Below are 19,876 nucleotides of genomic sequence, written 5' to 3' on the forward strand. Positions count from 1 at the left end.
GCCACCTGATACTAGAGAAGCACGAGATAAGATATTCTCAGGGACGTACTTAAATGTCGCTGGATCATATTCCTGAGGTAGGGTCATGAACCGTGTAACAGTTGTAGAAGATAAGAAAGTCTGGTAGGTTAATTTTCAAAAGTTCTTAATCAAAGTCCTCAGAACGTTAAATACGCGAATATTCCAGGTAACGTATTTATCTTGAAATAATTCAGTACTACCGAGACACTCGTACGGTCTGCATTAAATAGGATGAGATTGGGAAGTAGAGGGGGGAGAGACGGTAAGAGAAAAAATAATTTAATAAAAGCACAGTCAGTCATTTACCGTACTTACCGATATCATCCCGCGTAGGTTTTGTTTTTCCCGCTTATAATTATTAAATACACAAACGGCACTGTTTAATCGTAGCTTTTCTTATTTCTTTCGCGATAATCCAGCTCACTGTATTCCAACACTGTATCCATCTTGGGTAGTTCGCCACGAGCGCAGAGACGCTGAACGATGCACGACGTAAAACTTGACACTGTTTTGCACACTGTTCACAGTCACCGTTTAAATTCCTTTTCGTTCTCTTTGATTTCTGTCTCTGTCCCTCTACGTGTTCCTCTCTTCGTCGCGATCCTGACGCACCACCGCCTCGTCCTATCTTTTACCACAATCTTCACTTCACGTTTAAACGGTCTCAATTACCGGCGTTCCTTTTATAAGCGTGTCGATATTGCACACTAAGAGCCAGACCAGTGCGTAACGGACGGACAGAGACGTATACAGGTAGAAATAGGATAAGGGTTTGCACACACCGAACTGTAGTTACATCGAAGGCAGGTCGAAATATTTGAAAAGAAAGAGGAAAACATTTGCTTCGTTGCAGACCGTACATCAAAGAATGATAATAATGAACATCAAGACTAACGAATTTCCCTATGGTAACCCCAAATAGCCTCTAATAAAGATTACCGAGCAGTCTTCTTTCTTCCCTATCAATTTATCGTAGCTCGGTGACTCATCGATTGTTACCTGGTAATGTACTACGTAAATTGCTCGATTATGTTTATTAGGCATATGTGGACATGCGTGTACCTAGTACCGGGCGTATATACGCATATAGTACCACGGCGAATAACACGTCCTATTTGGCAGCATTTGGCTAACCCGGGTTAGCAAGCTCGCCATTGGTCATCTACGCCCACTCGTGATACCATAAAATGTCTGAAATAGGTCAATGATAATGGAGTACCTACCCGTGTGAGGGAAACCTATGCTGAAGATGCTGTGGCTCGTAGTACTGTGTTGTGAGGGCTCTTTCGTCCAACGTATGTTCCGTGGCATGTGCTTTCGCAGCGGACTTGATGTCCATGAACGCCACCGTCGCTGATGCACCCCCGGTGCTCGTCGTACTCCCAGAACCACTTCCACCCCCAGAACCGGAACCGGAACCGCCCTCGTTACCATCGCCAAGGGTACTTCCGGAACTCCCGTCCACGGGGCACTCTTCGCCCCGTGGCAGCAGCTTGACGCTCTGCACGCGTCCATACCTGGAGCAAATGAAAAAGAAAGGGGCTGGGTTTAGTTATTTAAGTTATGAGAGGTATAGCTCGAGACTCTTCTCTTGAATATTGGTTTATTGAGTTACTGAGAATGTCACCCTGTAACCGATTTAACTGGGTGACGACACATAGGTACCAGAACGAGGTGGCCTGATTCTTTTACCTGATCGGTACCTGCGATAATGTTTATTTATACGCGTCAGTGAGGGTTGACGATCGATTCGTGCCCGTCGCATATGCGCTGGAGTGACGGCAATTTTATGTGGCTATCATATGTTTTATATGGGTTAAGGATATCCAGGTGAGCCAGTTCTGCATTCTGTATTGTTTTTAACAATGGACTATAGGGATTGTTTATATGCTTCATTCGTGGAGTAGTTTTCAGTTAAATATGACAGAGTACAGTCCGTTTCCGGTGGACGACACGTACATGGGATATCCGTAAATGGTATGAAAATCACGGGTTTGGATAACGCAACGGCGCCTAACCTTAAGTCAACGCGAAGAAAATGTCAGGCATTTCTTGAGAACGTACGTAGAAGACTTCTTGTCGCGTTCGTGAGAATCGTGCACAAGGAATTGACGATTATTAACCCAGAGTACAGTCATTCAGGAAAGTATGCGAGAACGGATCGGCAAATATTTCAGGCAGGTACCTCCTCTAACCTGCGTCATCGCCGAAACGAATAGCAGACCGTCGTTAATGGTCAAAACTTCGTCAGCGCTTCGATCCATAAAGATAATAAAAATGCTCGGATGTTTTTGCCGAGAGGCCATGATGACGGGTGCTCGTTCAGCTACGCTATGCCAAGAGAGCTGATACAGAATGTCCAAGAGAGAGAGATGGAAAGGAAGGAAGAGAGAGAGAGGCACGGTGGGGATTCTTCGGAGAGATACGTATAAACGAGTCTGAGGAGAGGGGAGGGGTGAAGGTAAAGTAACGCGAGTCTATAGGAAGGGATAGCCATGAGGATACCGAAGAGGGAGTATACTGGTGGTATAACTGCTGAAAACGCTGGTCTCACCGGGTATAGTGGGGGAACCAGGCAACACAGCATATAGAATGCATACATACCAAAGCTTCGAGGTCGTATGAGATACTGACACAAAGCTATGGTAGTGTGAGCTTTCCTCGTTCCAATAAGTAAGAGTGGGGGATAACGTCTTATGCGCAGGCGCGGCGACCTGCCCGGCTTGGGTTTCTCCCGGGGAGTCGCCCGCTTCTACTCGCGCGAGTTGCACGTATCTTCGTTTCGCTCGCCTGCTCTCCTGCTAGAAGATCCAGGACTCTTACATCTGGGAAAAGCTAATTCCTCGTTTTGGATCGTTCCTGAAATACGTGTACTTTGGTTTTCTTTTTTTTTTGGGGGAAGGAGGAGGGGGAATTTCCTGTCGGCGAATCCTAGAGATTATCGTCGGTATTGTTACATACGCAGTTAAAGAGAGAAAGAGAGAGAGAGAGAAATATACGCAGGGGTAATGCAGGGAGAAGGGAGACAGAGAGAAAGAGAGCGGGGCGCGACGCCACAGGGCGTCCGGATTCGACGCAGAATTAGAGATAGACCTACATGGGGAGAGAGAGAGAGAGAGAGAAAGAAAGCTTCGAGAATCGAAAGAAGCTTGCCCCCACGGGGTGAAGCCGAGCTTTATCACGCACCTAGCTTTTTCGGATCGATGTCGAACCTGAAACGCAAGCAATGGCTACACGCCATTGCATTTTCATTATAATGGCGCACCAACTACTAACGGAAAAGCTGCTTATATATAGGGCGGGGTTCGCCAAGCAGCACGAACATGAGCGGGTCCGCTCTCTCGCGTCTCGGTCTCGTGATTCTCCTGGTTCCTACCGTCTCGCCTCTCCCGAATAGCCGTGTGTGCAATGAGAATCCCGCCGAGGAATGATTATGGTTAAACTACAGCAATCTAAGAATTGAAAGAGTGAGGTTACGAGTCCGTCCTCTACGATGACATCCGATCTCTTCTCCGAGTTGTCGAAGACGCCATTTACAAAATTCTCCTCGAAGCTCACTGAAGGAATCCGTTATTCCGCTCACGTTCCACCAAAAGAATCCTCAAGTAAAACGACCGAGAGGACGACCCTGGTGCATTATATTAGCCAACCTCGGTAGGTAGAGAGATCCTCCGTTCCGGATGATACATACAGAGCAACCATTGACAATCCATCTCTCTAGTCACTAGGCTAGGTGGGAGAACGAGGCATGGATGAGAGAATCAGAGGACGTTTAATCAGTCGTGATTATTCCTATATCTTGTTCCATCTGCGAAGTAGTGCTCGTGGTGTATGGTATCCTGACCACCAGAAACCACCAGATTAGTTATGCCCGGAGAGCAATACGTCTTGTAATCTCTGGTATAAAGGATGTAAAAAGTGAACAGTGACCGAGAGAGGACGGGCCACGTATGTACCTCACGACGCAGGCTTTACTTTGAAACTGCGTAGTGCCTTTGCGTGAGAGTCGAGAATCCGAGAGCTCTGAACGGCTCGGCTGCGGGAGCCCCTGCTCGCCTGTTCCCTGCTCCCTCCCTACCTCTCGCGCTCGCGCTTCCTATACATATTATGTGTGTATATACTGGTACTGTCTCACCGACACGTAATCCTACCAACAGCCTCCACTACCACAGTCTCTTCTACCATTCTCTATCTATATCGCTAAATTACATATATACACGAGCCACGTAAAGGCGGATGCACACTGTGTACGCCCTTTGCTATCGCTGTGGGTGCTGTGTGTGCGGGGCTCGTTGACGCACGCGTCGAATGGACGACCCCGAAGAATGGCAACTTAGAAGGGGCAGCGCCGGGTACGGAACATCAGACAGAAACTGTTAGCAGAGCGCCCGGAATATAGAGCCAGTAATCTATACACACATCGAGGAATGCACACACATAGACCTAGGACTAACTTACGTATAATGCAGTCAAGGAAACTGCAAGAGAGATACGAGGATAGGGTCGTGATACGTGGAGAGGATGATTCTGGAGTAGAGAGTTGAGGAGCTGTATTATGGTAAGGGGAACAGAGAGTGGGAAAGAGAGGTTAGAGTACAGCAAAGAGAAGGAGAAAAGTGCCACGGTGGCTGGCTGAGTGACTGGCTGGCCAGCGGGCCGCATCGTCGTCAACGACGTTGTCCTCGTCGAGTGACTCCCCACCACTGGCGCTCACGACGACGATGACGACGACGGCGACGACGACAGGAGAGACACCACCACAGGGCACGTATAGCTAGTCGAGGAATTTTACTCGATGAAGACTCGCTCTCAGGCTGCATATGACTTATGTTGACTTATGATGATATCAGCGCTAGTATGTGTCTCTAATAAACCTGAAGACTCTAGGTCAGATCTCTACGCTTTCCACTTTTGGTAGTCGTTGACTGGCCGCGTACAGCTGATACAGTCGGAGTCACAGTCAGGCTACCCCTGGCACGATTATCCCATCCGCGAGGAGGAACGTGTTACGATTCCGTACGTTCTAGAGAGCGTAACGTTCATACGTATTATGGTGCTTTTGTATATTTCTTGTAGACCGTTTTTTTTGTGGCTCAGACGTAGCAAGAGATTCGAACGAGCGACGGAAGTCGGTAGGAATTAACTTTTTGCAAATGGTGGTTACTGGCGACGACCGGACAACTGGGAATCGTCCTTCCAGGCTTGAAATGCGAAGTGACCGAGAGATCAATACGCTTGAGAGTCCGTGGGGAGAGAGAGAAAGATAGACGGCATGAGAGAGACACGGAGATAGAGGATCAGCCGGAAACAGAGAGGTCGATAGTGCTCCTACTAGGTTGCGAATTCGTATAATGCCTGTGTATGTGTGTATGTATGCGCGTACATATATATAACTGAATCCAAAATCCAATGGGAAGAGGTTAGGGTTCCCGGATGATGAAGGTTCCTGGCGCTGAATAAACGCATACCGCGCCAATAGTCCAATAGAGAAGTATGGGTTTGGTGTATAACCTTTTGTTCAGAATCCCCAGGGTCTCCCGGGCGACCTCGTGTGCGTAGCAGCTACGCAGTAGTGGCCGAGGAGTCCGAAATGGCCTATTAGCTCCAGATACGAGACGAGACGAGTGGCGGTGCCGACGGGGATGCCCGTGGGAGGAGTAGAGGAAGGGGATCAAAAGTCGCTATCTCGTCGGACGATAAAAGTCGGCTGCTCGGCAGAGGCGTAAAGGCCGCTGCCCAACGAGACTACCAGAAGAACTAGAAGGAGGTACCCGTGAAGAGTAGAAGTATAAGTAGTAGTAGTAGTAGTAGTATGGTATGGTACTGGTAAAATAGTAATAGAAAGAACAAGAAGAAGAAGCCGCGCACCAGCAACCAGGAATACGAGAGTACTCCCTGCTGTAGCAAATGTAGCTACTAACGTAGAAGAAGACTCAGTGGCTCGACGTGGCAACAGCGCTATGACTCAGCTCTACCCTACCCTCCTTCCTGGCCTTTTACCCCGCAGCTGACGCCCTGTTTCCCACCTCCTGTCCCCGTGGCACTCCGGGTTCTCCTCCTAGCCCCACCAGCCAACCGAATATCCTTCCTCGTGTCCCAGACCCTACCCGCTTTTCCTCCCAAGCCCTCTACCCAGTGCCTACTCTCTCTCTCTCTCTCTCTCCCCCTCGTTCCCTGTCAGAGAGAGAGTCCCTCCTCCACCACTGTCAACTCGTTTGTCCCCCAAACCGTCCGACGGCGTCATGCTGCTGCTGCTCGAGACGAGCGTGCAAAGCCGGTGCAAAGTCCCAACGAAGAAAAACAGCAACCCTACTCGTCCATCCTAGTCAGGGCACGGATAGCTATGGAACGTATGCATGCGCATGCAAACACAGTTTCAGATATTGCATTTAAGTTTGTCTCTTTCGCAACGACGAGAACGAGTGAATAATAATAACGCCCTTGTGTACTGTAGCTGTAACAGAGAAAGAGAAGGAGACAGCATAACAGGAAAATAAAAAAGGAACGTGGAATGTCATGCTGGGAAGTTTTGTTAACGCGATTGCTACTCGACAAACGTGACGCTGGTAACGACCCTGATATATATATATACATATATATATGTACGCATATGTGTACCTTGTCGATTCGCGGTTCAAGGCGGAAACGGTGACACTCTAGCTAAACATTCTCTTGATCATATGAGAACGACATATATGCCAATGAGAACGGCACCACCACGTACATCCGTGTACACGCGGTATTCATATACACATTAGTCTTCTGATAGTTTCGAAAGCGTATTACAGCGTAAGAATTTCAACGTGTAAATTAAGAATGTCGCTCATCGTCTGTCGGACTACGTGCACGCGACGTCAGACGATTTTCTTTCATCGGTATAAGAATGGACATTCCCATTGTATTTGCGTTCCTTGTACACATTCATTCCTCTCGCATTCCCTCTCGGTCTCTTTGACTCTCCTGAAATAATACTGGCATAAAGACGACGACATAAAGACCCGGGTATATTGAGGTGAGACCGAAAAGGAGTAAGGACGGCGGAACGTAACACGAAACAGGAAAAGGACTTCCTGCATTCGAGACGTCCAGGTTCCTGGCGGCAGTCCCAATTCCAAACGTCGGATATCACTTTTCCTATTCTCGCAAGTCGTTCCCGGCTCATGGAAACGCAACGACAAAAGAAGTATTCGCCCTAAATATATCCTGCACGACGTAACCAGACTTCTGCGGCTGACAATGAACCGGAGAAAATTTTGTGAAAGTATTATTACGATTTGGCAACAGCGTCCGTACACCTGTGTATTAAGTCGAGTTCACAAGGTAACTTGGATCCGCTATTTCTCTTTTAGCTTTTTGCTTCCGTTGGACCACGGACGTTGTGCTGCTCCCCTGGTCCCCCGGTACCTACGCCAGGAGGTTCTACGTATACAGAGCCGCTGGGTTGGCACCTCGTGCAAAACATCGTGCACTGGACGTATATCGAAGAGCCAATCTCATTCTAACGGGCCATTCGGAAGCGGGAGCCACTGTCGACTGCACCTTCGTTTTCACGAGATCGTTTTTCGCGATAGGACATACGGCAGAAGCTTCCACGGAGGCAGGCAACCTTCTTGCGGATAGAAGAACAAGAGTGCAGAAAGAAAATTAAATACAAGTTGTAACGGTCGACCCGACTGTCTCTGCAAGCTGTCATAAACCCATGGCAAAATTGTAAGAATTTTTAAACGCCCTGTAATCCTGTTTTCCCTTCTCCTTCGCAGAGCCCTGGCGTACCATGGAAAAAAAAAAAAACAAATCCAAGAAGCCATATGTATTATGATAATTAAAGCGAATGACGTCAGCCAGCGTGCTCGCAGTGCTCGACGGGAAAAGTACCGTTACTCTTCGACGCACGTATGAAAACTCACTTGAAACTTGTTACCGTCGAATTTTCACCAGGCTGTGTTCCCCCTGTACTGATACCACCGTTAGTAATCCAAATTAGGCATACCAGTGTGTATACATGTGGGCTCGTTTACCGATAAGCCTACCAAGTTAAGAGATTCGACCTGCGTAACGTTATTGGACGTGGCGCCACGTGTCAGATTTGAGAAAGAGAAGAAAAAGTGAGGTTATGTTCCAGCTAACACAAGAGAGTAACGGTAGTCTGGGTTATTAAGTACAGACCGCACCTTATATTAGCGTGTTTATGTGCAGCCCTCGGTCATCCTGAGGACGTAGACATATCCGAAGCAGGAGCCAAAGCCGTTACACGTAGCACATTGTTTCTTCACGATCGTCCTAAGCGTCGAGTAAAAATATTCAGAACGGTTTCGATCGGTCATTTCGTAAGACAAAAGACGCTTCTACGAGATGACCTGCCTAGAATACGAGCAGAAGGTTACCCATATCATAAAGAGAATCGCTGGCTGGTACCGATGAGAAAATTGCGAGTAGGAACAAGGCGCTGAATAAATCCAGAAGACTCGTCGTCCGTGCCTACGTATATAACTACGGGGAGCCTGTACTAAGATACAGCAATGGCGATTCTCCTCGGCTGACGCTCCAAATAAACAACCATTGCTCTTCCTGTATAATGTTTTCTGCCTGATCTACTATCTGGGCATTGTTTTTCTTTTCCTCTTATACCACACATCCCATTCCTCCTGTCCTTGTACGGGTACACCCAACTGCGCACTGCGACCAGGATAGTATAACCCATGAGGTAGCCCGCCTATCGAGGAAGGTATACATGCGCGCAGTAAGTGAACTTGAGCCACGTAGTTGACCGGAGTATATCTACTTCCGGTCGTTATCGTTCGCCTCAGTACGAAAATGGTGTCTATGACGCTTATACAGGAACGGCGCATACAGAAGTAATAAAGACGGATACGTAATACGAGAGGTACGCAAGGCAGTTGATGAAGCGGGTTAACGACAGTGCATGTACGGCCCTGTATAATTTTTATCAAAACTTTAAGACACGCAGTGATTGCGCCGTCGAGGGAATGTCGCTTGCCTAACGTTACCGCTTGCCCAGCATTATTTCGACATGGAGTAATTCCCGCCTGGTGTTTTGGCCCGTTTAAAGTTGTATCTCGTAACGCGAGAGTCTGGACAGCATGTATTACATATATATATATATATATATATATTATAGTATAGGTATAATGAAGTAAGGTCGACGACCCCTAAGAGACTAGAGACCATGCTTACTACTTTCACGTCTATCACGAATTCTGCGAAATGAAATTCAATCGTTCGCGCGCGAGCTACTTTATTGCACGACGTATATGTACATGGCGTGCGCGACTGCCGTTGCGTGTATTAGTCACACACGACGTGCGTATCGACGCGGCGGTACCCACCTTTTAAAGACTCGTCGACGTGACGTATTATGTACCATTCTACCTTCACCTTGTCCCTCGTTAACCAGAGTCCCTGTTATATACATGAACATATATGTGTACCGGTACTGGCAGACCCCCATTATATCAGTCGTTTTGAATTTCGACGAGGTGATAATAATCCAGTGACTCTTAACGTATACTTTGAATTACCCATGATGCCATATCAATCGGCTGGATTCCTGCAGGCACGATTAACCTCGCATCGGACTGTCTAAACGGCAGGCGAATCGTGCTTCTATACTTTGTGCACGAAAACGAATATTTTAGTGTCAGCGAAACTTGACTTTCTAAAATAAATATAAAAAAGGTAGTTCATATCGGCGAGGAGAGTCGAGGTTTAAAAAAAAGAGTCCTAAAAAAATAATCACTCAAAATATTCGAACTCTGCGATTCGAAACGGAAGCACTGCTAAATCCTGAAGTACGTGCGCTTCTGTCTTGTTTGTCTTTAGAACGTAAGGTGGACTCCCACTTTCTTGGCTTATCCCTTCGGGATAGTGTCTGATGTCACTTTCACCAAGAGTACCTGAACCCTGACACTGGTCTAAGGTATGAGTGTATCCCTGCGTCCCGTACGGTACAGGGTGCACTGCAGGGGATATATTCCTTACCTGAAACACAAAGAGAAAATCATATTAGAAAGAGATTCGACTGTCCAGGACGGTCGTAAATAAGTCTACGGAATGTCTAAAGTCCAAGGACCGTGAACCTAGTCGTGTCTCTGCCCTCACGACGTAATTCAGTAAGCGCATCCGTGGAACAAGAAGCGCAGAGGCTCAACCCGGGCGACGTAACGGTACCTGGGACAGCTTTGCGGACAGGACGAATAAAATTAAGGAGAGAAAGAAAAAAGAGAAAAAGCTTTAAACTCACGACTCGCAAGCACGCAAGCGAGTTCGCCGTACTTTTCCATATATAGATATACCATACGCCTGTGTATCCCTCGAGAGTGAGGTTACGTAACTTCGATGAAGTTTCAAGTTTAGTCTCGTGAGAATGCTCGCTCTCTCTCTCTCTCTCTCTCTCTCTCTCTCTCTCTCTCTCTCTTGATTCCCGTAGCGCCTGACATGCGACAGGTATAGCAGAGTGACAGGTATTTTTAAAAGGTGAACTCTGCTGATTTCGTGGAGAGGGCTTATTAGAATTCCAGGAAAAAATATATAAAAAAAAAAATCAACAAGATAGAACCTTTACATACGTATGTACGTCAATGGCCGAACACGCGATGGTTCTGGCTGTTAAATATTCATACGTGAACTTTTAGCCAGGACTCGGGAAACTTGTAAACTTTTGGTCGGTCGACGTCACGAGAGCGTCGAGTCTTAAGCTCTGCGGGATATTTTCCATCGAGGGTAAGTACTTATGGATTATCGTGCTATCTTTTTTGAATCCCATCGATCCCATCCCCGAGACTCCAGACACTATCAGAATACGCCTTAAGCGTGCAACAGGTGGATATTAACTGGGCAACAATTGTTTCACTCCTGCGCGAAGGACCTCGTGCACCGCGTAACGCATGAATCTAACATACGGCCGACCGACGCTTCTCTAGCGAAGGGACGTACGCGAATATCATTGAGACAGACTCGATAGCGGGGACCCGTGACGCGAGAGATTATCGTCGGAGCACTGAAAAGTAACGTAAAAAGAGTGACTTGAAAGAAAAGAGGCAAGTATGAAAAAAAATGTTTTAAATTCAACAGAATGTCAAGGGTCTGAAAACAGGCATCCTCCTACGCAGTATTGCGTACGACGTAGAAACGGGAGAAGCCTTGAATGTTATTTACCGACTCTAAGGGACAAACGGGGGACGGGGGGGGGACTGAAGGGGGTGTGCTATATCCTGCCCCGTCTAAAGGGATTGGCGTATAAAAAGGAGCCAAAGCTATGAGGTATGACGCCATCGATAGAATATCCTCGAGAGAAAGGAAAGCCGAAAAAGAAGAAATGAGAAAGAGAGAAGGCCAGTACGTACGTATATAACAGAAAGAAAGTACGAGAGAGAGAGAGAGAGAAGAGACGGTAAAAGGAGCACGAGGGAAAAGCAGGGGGTGGTGGCGTAGAATAGGCCGAGGAGTATGGTGGAGGGGGGGGTACCAGGAGGGAGGGTTTGGACCGGTCGATGTCTGGAGCGAGGGTGGTAGAGCGTACCCCATTTACACAGCGCGCACACTCCTGGAGCAGTATATATCCAGGAACGTGGAGAAAAAAAAATACCTACGCACCGATACGTACTACAGTTCATATACGTGCATGACGTATCCTTACTTACGATAGATGCACGCGTATATCTATATATCCCAATGGAGGATCGGAAAGGCTCCTTCAAAGCTGATAGGACAGGCATTCAGCGTAAAATAGCAGAGGGGTGTATATAAGTGCGCGTAACCTTTACCATACTATATATATATATATATATATATATATATATATATATATATATACTACGTATTCAGTCCAGCCGACAGAGAACAGCGAGCCAGTCAGTCATGCCAACCCCTCTGTCCAATAGGCAGCCAAGAACAAATGTGGAACGCGCGCCATGTACCTACGCGGAGGGTTGGTAATAGAATCGAATCTGGAGAGGTCTGTGCCATTCGACGTTTTACCACGCTTTGCGACGGGTTAGATGGAGGCGAAATGTTGGAGACTTGTACGTACGTGCCTGTCGTGAAGCGCTGTATAGAGACTGATTGACTGACTGACCGACTGTCACTGCCTATGCACGGCGTACAGTCAATATGTACTAATTCATTTATATATGTACTAGCTATAGATAGCCCGACCGTGCGATGCATTGTTAATGTTCCGAGCATTTATTTATCGTTGGTATACATCTGCCCTTGCAGGCTTCAGGGACAGTGGCGCGTAACGTGCATGTCGTCCAGGCGTATCGATAAGAACTGGTGGAAAGCCCGTTTCTATAGGCTGATGCTAAACAGGCGAAACTACGACGTAGCAATTGACTGTGCATACGCGATGACTGTGTAATAACGTGATTACGCAGTGCCGTAGTTTATAGGGTCCCTGGACAGAGAAGGCAGATCCAGTGCAAGAGGATGCCCACGCATAGTGCTCGAGTAGGAATAATTTAACTTGAGCAATAAAGAAGTCTACGGAGAGAAGAGTTAAATGAATACGTTATAAGGGTTTCGTGCAGTAGCTTGTATATATGTATATATAGAAGTATGCCACAGTCGCTCCTATGTTTCACGTACGTATGTAGGTATATAGGCGAAGATCACTGGGTGCTCGGGCGATATTTTGATACGTAAATAAATACAAGGTCGCTCGACGAACGTTCCTGGGGATATATATATAAAGGGCTTGGAAACTGCTGTGCATAATTGCCAATGGTAAACTACTGTCCGTTAGTCGAGTAGAGGCGTACCGGTGAGCGAGCTTCGCGTAGGACGGACAAAATTTAACCAGTCTTGCTTGAGGGCCGGAGGAAGAGGAAGAGGACGAGGGTCCTGATGATGGAAGTGGAGGAGTCGGAGTTGGAGTAAGAGGAGGTAAAAGGTGCTGAAGTGGGAGGAGGAGGTGGAGTAGGTAGCACGAGGACGAGTAGGTTTGAGGGGAGCTGCGAGAAGGAAGGGTGAAGGGTCAGAATGGCCAGGAGGGGGGAAGGGGGGATGATCCTGGAGAAACGGAGCGCGTGTGAGCAAGCAGGGTTCACTCGGCAACGCCGCGGTATATCGACCGGCTGTCGGGGCTGCCTGACGGTCTGACGGTTACGACGGCATGACGGTCGCTTCCCTACCTGACTGACTGACTGGCTGGCTGGCCTGGCAGGCTTACCGAAAAAGAGACTGGTCTCGCGAGCAAGGCCGTGAGTTCCGGACAGCCTTGGGAGACTTTGGATGCTGTTTGTGTTCCCCTGCGTTGCGTTGCTTGTCGGGAGCAATTTTATTATGAAGAAATTTCTACAGCGTTCGGATCTCTCGGGTGTGTATATAGGTGGCAGTAAGCAGTTGAGAATTGCATTATTTCTCGTGAATGGAGAGAGAAGCACGGGCAGACCTGCGAATCCCACATGCCGATGAGACACGGAGACTGTGTAAAACTGGCTGGTTAAATGAATAAATTGATACGTGGATGTTCAAAAAGCATATGCTTCTTTGAATGTACGTAATGGAGGTGACAGGAGATGCGGTCTAACGATTGGTCGCCAAGGCAACCTTTAGCCAGGGTGCCACGACAACCGAATGAATAGGATGTCGCGTGCCACTATCCTAAGACGTAGATAGTGCGTGTATATATATATGCTTGTCTATATATAAGTGTACACATAGTCGATACCGTTAGGACGAATAGGAGAAACTTAACGTATTGCAAGTAGGAACAGCGCGTGCTCGATAGGAGGAAGTTAGTTTCCAAGGAAATTGTAAGGTTAGATCTCTAGATAGGTAGACGAAGGGACTGCGTGCGACAGAGAGAGAGAGAGCGAGAGAGAGAGAGAGAGAGAGAGAGAGAGAGAGAGAGAGAGAGAGAGAGAGAGAGAGAGAGAGAGAGAGAGAGAAGGAGGGAGCGAGAGATAATTTTCGGGTACGGCAGGAATATACACGGGATACCCGTGACGGCCCTGAGAGCCCGAAGGGACCACAGACAAGCCGGATGGCGAAGTGGAAGGGTCGAGAATGGATTCGTGGCTCAGAGCCCAACGGCATCCCTCACCACTTCTAGACCGACCGACCCTACTCTGGCCCTCGCAACCCCTCACGAGTTCGACCCAGCCCAACTCCGTGACTTGGAGTGACGGGCCGCCCGGGCGCCCGGCGCACACGGAATTCCCGTTTCTCTCGTTCCCTCTACTAAATCACCCACTCGCTCTCTCTCGCTCTTCCTCAACCTCCACGTCCTTATCCTCGTCCTCGTCCACCAACTCATCCAAGCAACCCTATATAGCACTGCTCATACCTATATAGCTGACATCCAACGAGCCGCAGACTGCTCGACTCTCTCCCTCTTTCTCCCACTTACTCTCTTTCTTTCCACCACCTTACTCTTTGCCGGTAATATCCATGCAGATACTCGAGTTAAATTTAGGAATTTCCAAGATAAAAATCGACCAACCGAAATGAGCTGGACTGTACCGGGGATCCTTGTATTATCCTACTATATACGTGCAATACATAAACCTCAATATGTATATAACACAGACGAAAAATGCTATCTTCATTTTTTTTTTTAAGTATCAACCCTAAGAATCTAGTCTTAGATATACGTATGCACATAATACTATATACAGGAATGGCAAAGATTAGAATCCTCAAACACTTCTGTCAGACTGGCTCTCTAAGGGATCCCTACCACGAGGGTGTACGTGCACGTGGTAGCTATATCTCTAAGAGACATCTATACCAGTATTCGTCCGTACAGACGAGAGAGAGGCGGCCATCAAGAAAGAAGGAATCAAAGAGAGACGAAACAGAGCCTCCTCTTCGAGGCTTAAAGACCAGGCGGCTCGCCGTGAGGATGGCGTTCTGCCAAGTCATTCCCATCCGCGTGTCGTCCTACGCCGTGCAGCACGTACGTAACAGCACATGACCACGCACAGTGACTCACGGACCGATCGACCGGCTGGGTTTTATACCTGGTGTACCTGGCACACCGCGGCACCACCGTTTCGTATCTCGGATCCGCTATTTACTGCGCCACTCGACGACGCTACTCTGAAATACACAGGCCCAACGAGTCTCTGGCAACGATAACAAAGATAATAGCTCCTTTCCTGGATCATTATTTATTCTCGAGATTATCTCTCGTTCCCTCGCAGGAATCAACAATGCTTGACAAGGAAAGAGAAACGCCACGTTTTTACAAACAGTCACGAGCAGCCACAGCCGCGGGTAAGCAAACCAATCAATTCTGCGAAGCACTGAGTCATACGCTGTGCTCCGTACGAATCATAAATGGAATCCTACGTCCAACCGAATTGTGTCTACGATCGCATGGGCTTTATGCGAGAAAAAAAGTTTCTTCACTCACGCCTAAAGTACACGTGATACTTTTAAAAGAGTCTCAGGTCATACAGTAGGCGTTCTTCCCCGGTATAATAGCTGGACATTCCAATGTGCATAGATAGTGGCGGAGAACGTATATCGTCGTACACCTGCGCCTAGTATATCTATATACGCGTCAAAGCTGCTCCGCGCTTAAGGCTTCATGCCGCAATCGGTGTCTCGCGTCGCGATACGTGTTCCCGGTGTCTCTGCCTGGCAGGAGTATAGTGTTCCGTCAGGCAGACAGTCCGCTAAGGCACGGTACGCAAGTACAGTGCACGAACGCCGACAGCAGTCGAAGCAAGGAGTCACCGCCTGCGTGTGGCAACGTTGCGTCGCGCGGCCGTGCTGTACTGTCCGTTCCGAAATATACGACCCTGCATGTACAGGCGACAGACAGCGTACAGAAAAGAGAGAGAGAAGCGGGAATACAGAACGTGCGCGAGACGCTCTCATTTATGAACTGTATTTCAGGAGAGAGACGAACGGCCGGCCGACTTTCTTTGCATTTTACGTCTCTCTTGCGCCTGTACAAAAAAGCGACGCCTATCCCGAAAAACTTTTACCCACAAAGGCAACACATATTTTTCTGACCCCCGGCTATAATGCGTACGTAACGCTACGGCAGAGACTCCCGATTCGTTCAACATCGAGACAGACACACATTGCGATGTTTGTTTTTGGTAGTTTGCACGAGATATCGTGACGCGAAAACGTTTTGTGGACTCCCGCCAGTTTCATTCACTCGGGCTAGTCTTACGTAACGGACTACACGGGAATACGACCCGACGCTGGCAACTACGCGTGGCTGGTGGGTTGTGTACGATATAGTTAGAATGGGACGCCGCCTTGAGGTTGCACGACGTTAGATCACAGAGACATTGGCGTACGTGTCCTCTGTACGTATACTACGCGGCTCAAACGTATCGAACAGAGTTGACACGTGAAAAAATTCTTGTCGAGCCGATTTTCTTCAATCGTTCCAGGGATAGAAGCAAGCGAAGCTTCTTCTGCGTTCGATGCCCCAAGTTAGCAATTTTATCGAGCGACGACAGAAGAGGAACACGAATCTTTATGAGCTATCGACTTTCCTCTATACCTGCTGCGAGTGGGAGAGAGAGAGAGAGAGAGGGATCTTACGTGTACTCCCGTCGGTAAGTAAGAGAGAGACATACTTCGGCTCAATTCTTCTTTGGTATCCTTCTCTAACGCGCGCGAAACTCCCATAAGTACGTCTCTCTCGCACTCACAGCAGGTACAGCCAAATTCAAAATTTCAACGATTAACTCGAATCCGACAATCGGCCATACTTAAGCATTTAATCCTTAAAATAATACTCTCGAATAAAAAACATCACGATTCGTTCGAATCATCGTAATCCACAAAACGTCAAAATTCATTATCGTGTACCTCACCCGAACCAATTCCGCGTGCGCACGCCCAGACGTGCAAACGGTACCCTGCATACAATGCGAATCTCTCGACTGGCAATGCTAGAGTCTGAATCTTATCTACAGACTTTTTCATATATCTTCTGGTGCCAGGAGAGAAGGACAGAGAGACAGCACTGCCAGCGCACCGAGGTCAAGTACGAAAAAGGTCTCTTTGTTCGGTATACACGCCACAGGATTTATACTGCCATCCGATTACCATACGCTGACCCGATAACGTTGTCTCCGCTCTAGATATATCTCGTAAGAAGAGATATACGAGCATACACAGTACGCGGAGTGGAAGTACAGCGCAGGATAGGCAAATACGTACTACGCCTATAAGCCAGTCGGATAGACAAGATAACGCGGCCAAGAAGTAGCGTTACTGGTAGCAAACTGGGATTTGTGCAAAGTATAAAAAGAATTGCAATGCAGAGGAGGAATGGCAATGCCGTTGTAAGAGCGCAGGAATTCCAAAGGATAGGGCGGTGTGTTGGCATACCTGGCTCGATATGCTTCCCCGTCAACTAGACGTATATAGGTATATATGTATTTTCCGCTCTATTATATACACGCGTACGAGCACAATATAACGGGAGCGGCCTTGTGCATACTTTACGTACACCTATATCGATTACGAGAGACTGTCTTACCAGACGTACGTACACGATACTAGAGCCACGGATTCCCTGTGTTCCTTGTAAGTGATTATCATTATGATTATAACTCCGTGCCGTGTCGCTGATTACAGAAACGAAGTCAGGGAACGATATCGAGATGTTGTAATCGATCCCAGAGAGACCGGTATCCGTTACCGGACTTTTCGACGTGGTTTGACGACGGGATCAGAATGGACGCTTAGCGAGCGTGAATTGTTGGCGTCATAAGAAAAAATTTCTATCCGCCCGTAAACCCGAGCAAAGATCCACAACAATAGCCATAACCGCTGGACGATTGAAAATTGTTCTTTTCCTTCGTACCCATTGCTTTCCGGCGCGAATGCGCGTTACACTGATTAGCACGGTGCAGCGTCATAATCGAGTACGTGAACGTAGAGATAAGAAAGACGGTACGAGAACTTTGCACGTGGAATATTCTAAGCGACGGACCTTTGGAATCAAACAAATATTCTGGGGCCTAAACGAGCCGCGGTCGAGTGATAACGCGTGGATGCGTTGAGTGTCCGAGTGACGAGTGTAAAATAAATAATTACGTACAGCTATTGTACGCAGTGTTTTCTGCACGTAGTACTGGTGCGTCAGATGCGTAAATACGTGAACGGTGTGCGTGTGGCTATCCCAGAGTAGCCACGTGATAGTGCGCAGTAGTGGCAGTGCTGTTGACCTTGTGTTAAAAGCGCGATCGAAAATGAACGTTGGTTCCTAACGCGCGAGTGTAATCAGTGGAGGGGGGGCCAGATAAGTAAACACGAAGAGGGCACGATTTTTCAAGATTAATTTCGGCGACCATAAACGAAGGTGCTTACGACAGCGACTTAATACATTCGAAAGAAGTCGATGCGGTCGTCGAGTGGGTGCGAGTTTGTAGCTTGTGTGAAACGGATAGCGAAGTCCACGAGCGATTAAGGGATTTACAGTGAGGAGAGAAGGAATATCGAAACGGCTCGGTCCGTCCTTCTTGATAGCTTAAGTGTGTCATGGCCAGCCGGTAGTCGCTCTGGTGGAAGTCGGGAGGCGTCGCGTTTAAGCGATACGAGGCGCCCGGCATCGGTTACAGGGAAGGGGAGGGGAGAGCCAATGGAGAAGCAGCAAAGAGATGGCCAGGTTCCTCGAGACCTCTTAGCCGTTACCGATGAACGTGGGAGTCGCGGGTGGGAGGGAGGTGTAAGTTGAAAAAAACAAGTTAACCGATAAGGAAAAAGGTACAAAGGGAAGTCAACGAGTAAATGCAGGAGCGAGAGAGCTGGGGCACGTAAGTGCGTACAGGTTACGTGGAGGCGGATAGGAACGAGACCATTAGGCAGTCCCAGTTTCGAGGTGACGAAGACGTTTAACCTTTACCAGTCCCCGGCGTGGCAATAGGAGCGGCTCGGCAATGAGAAAGGACGGTTGCCCGGAGAGTCGGTGCTCCGGTGGAAGATGGTGAACGGTTGGTCGACGGTCTCGTCCTGGGTCGTGTACACCTTGAGTACTGTTGGCGAGGAGTGAGACGGGAGATCCCCTTATGAATATTTATTCCCCGGGTATAGCCAGACGGCCGCGTGGCTCCTTCCGTATCTGGACGGCGTTTTTTAGTGGGTAGGCGGATCGGGGCGAAGGAGGTACGTACGTGTGCCGGTATAAATGAGCACATGTATGCGAAGCAGTAGGTACCAACCTGGACACAGGCAGGTAGCCTGGATAGGTTGGGTAGACAGGTACAACACACTGCGGAGTAGTACAGAGAAGCGAGTGGCTCTATATGGAGGACGTAGCGAAGAGAGAGAGAGAGAGAGAGAGAGAGAGAGAGAGAGAGAGAGAGAGAGAGAGAGAAGCGGGAGGTAGGCGTAGGGAAAAAGACGGAGGTGGATCCTGGCGAAGGACGGAGCGAGCGAGTGATTTGATTTGTGCGTAAGAAAGTGTGTGGGAGATATATATATATATATATATAGAAGGAGCGAGACACAGATGGAAAGCAAAGAGTCGCGGTGAAGGTAGCGTCGTGGCAGGAGTGTCGGCGGAACTGAACTAGTAGAAGAAGAAGAAGAAATGGATGGAAGTGAAGGCGTCGGTGTCGTTGAACTACAAAACAACGACAGCGACCGATCTAAAAACATCGTGAGGATCTCGCGCGCTGTATCTTCTGCTACCTAGACGTGGCCCAGCGCCGCCGGCTGGCACCAGGAGGTCCCGCCCAAGAAGCCGAGAGAGACGATCGTAATCGATGGAAAGATCCCAGACCGATTTCCCTTGGGTAAACCTGGCCCGGTGAGAATATAAAGAAAGAGAGAGATAGACGCGCGCATCTGCATAAGCGAAAGAGATAGAGATAGATAGAGCGAGAGAGACCGAGGAGGGGGCGGGGGGGGG

General features: G+C 48.2%; 1 protein-coding gene across 4 annotated transcripts in view; it reads right to left on the minus strand.

Annotated features, from left to right (window-relative positions):
- LOC107269684 (protein split ends) overlaps window positions 1-19,876 on the minus strand; it is a 49,059-nt gene that overhangs the window by 18,709 nt on the left and 10,474 nt on the right. For all 4 annotated transcript variants that reach the window (XM_025087022.1, XM_025087023.1, XM_015743817.2 and 1 more), the window contains exon 2: window positions 1,245-1,538. In XM_025087022.1, the coding sequence (XP_024942790.1) occupies window positions 1,245-1,538 (294 nt within the window). The remainder of the gene's footprint in view (window positions 1-1,244; window positions 1,539-19,876) is intronic.

The sequence above is a fragment of the Cephus cinctus genome, unplaced genomic scaffold (assembly GCF_000341935.2).
Source record: "Cephus cinctus unplaced genomic scaffold, Ccin1 Ccin1_scaffold0689, whole genome shotgun sequence".
Classification (NCBI taxonomy): domain Eukaryota; kingdom Metazoa; phylum Arthropoda; class Insecta; order Hymenoptera; family Cephidae; genus Cephus; species Cephus cinctus.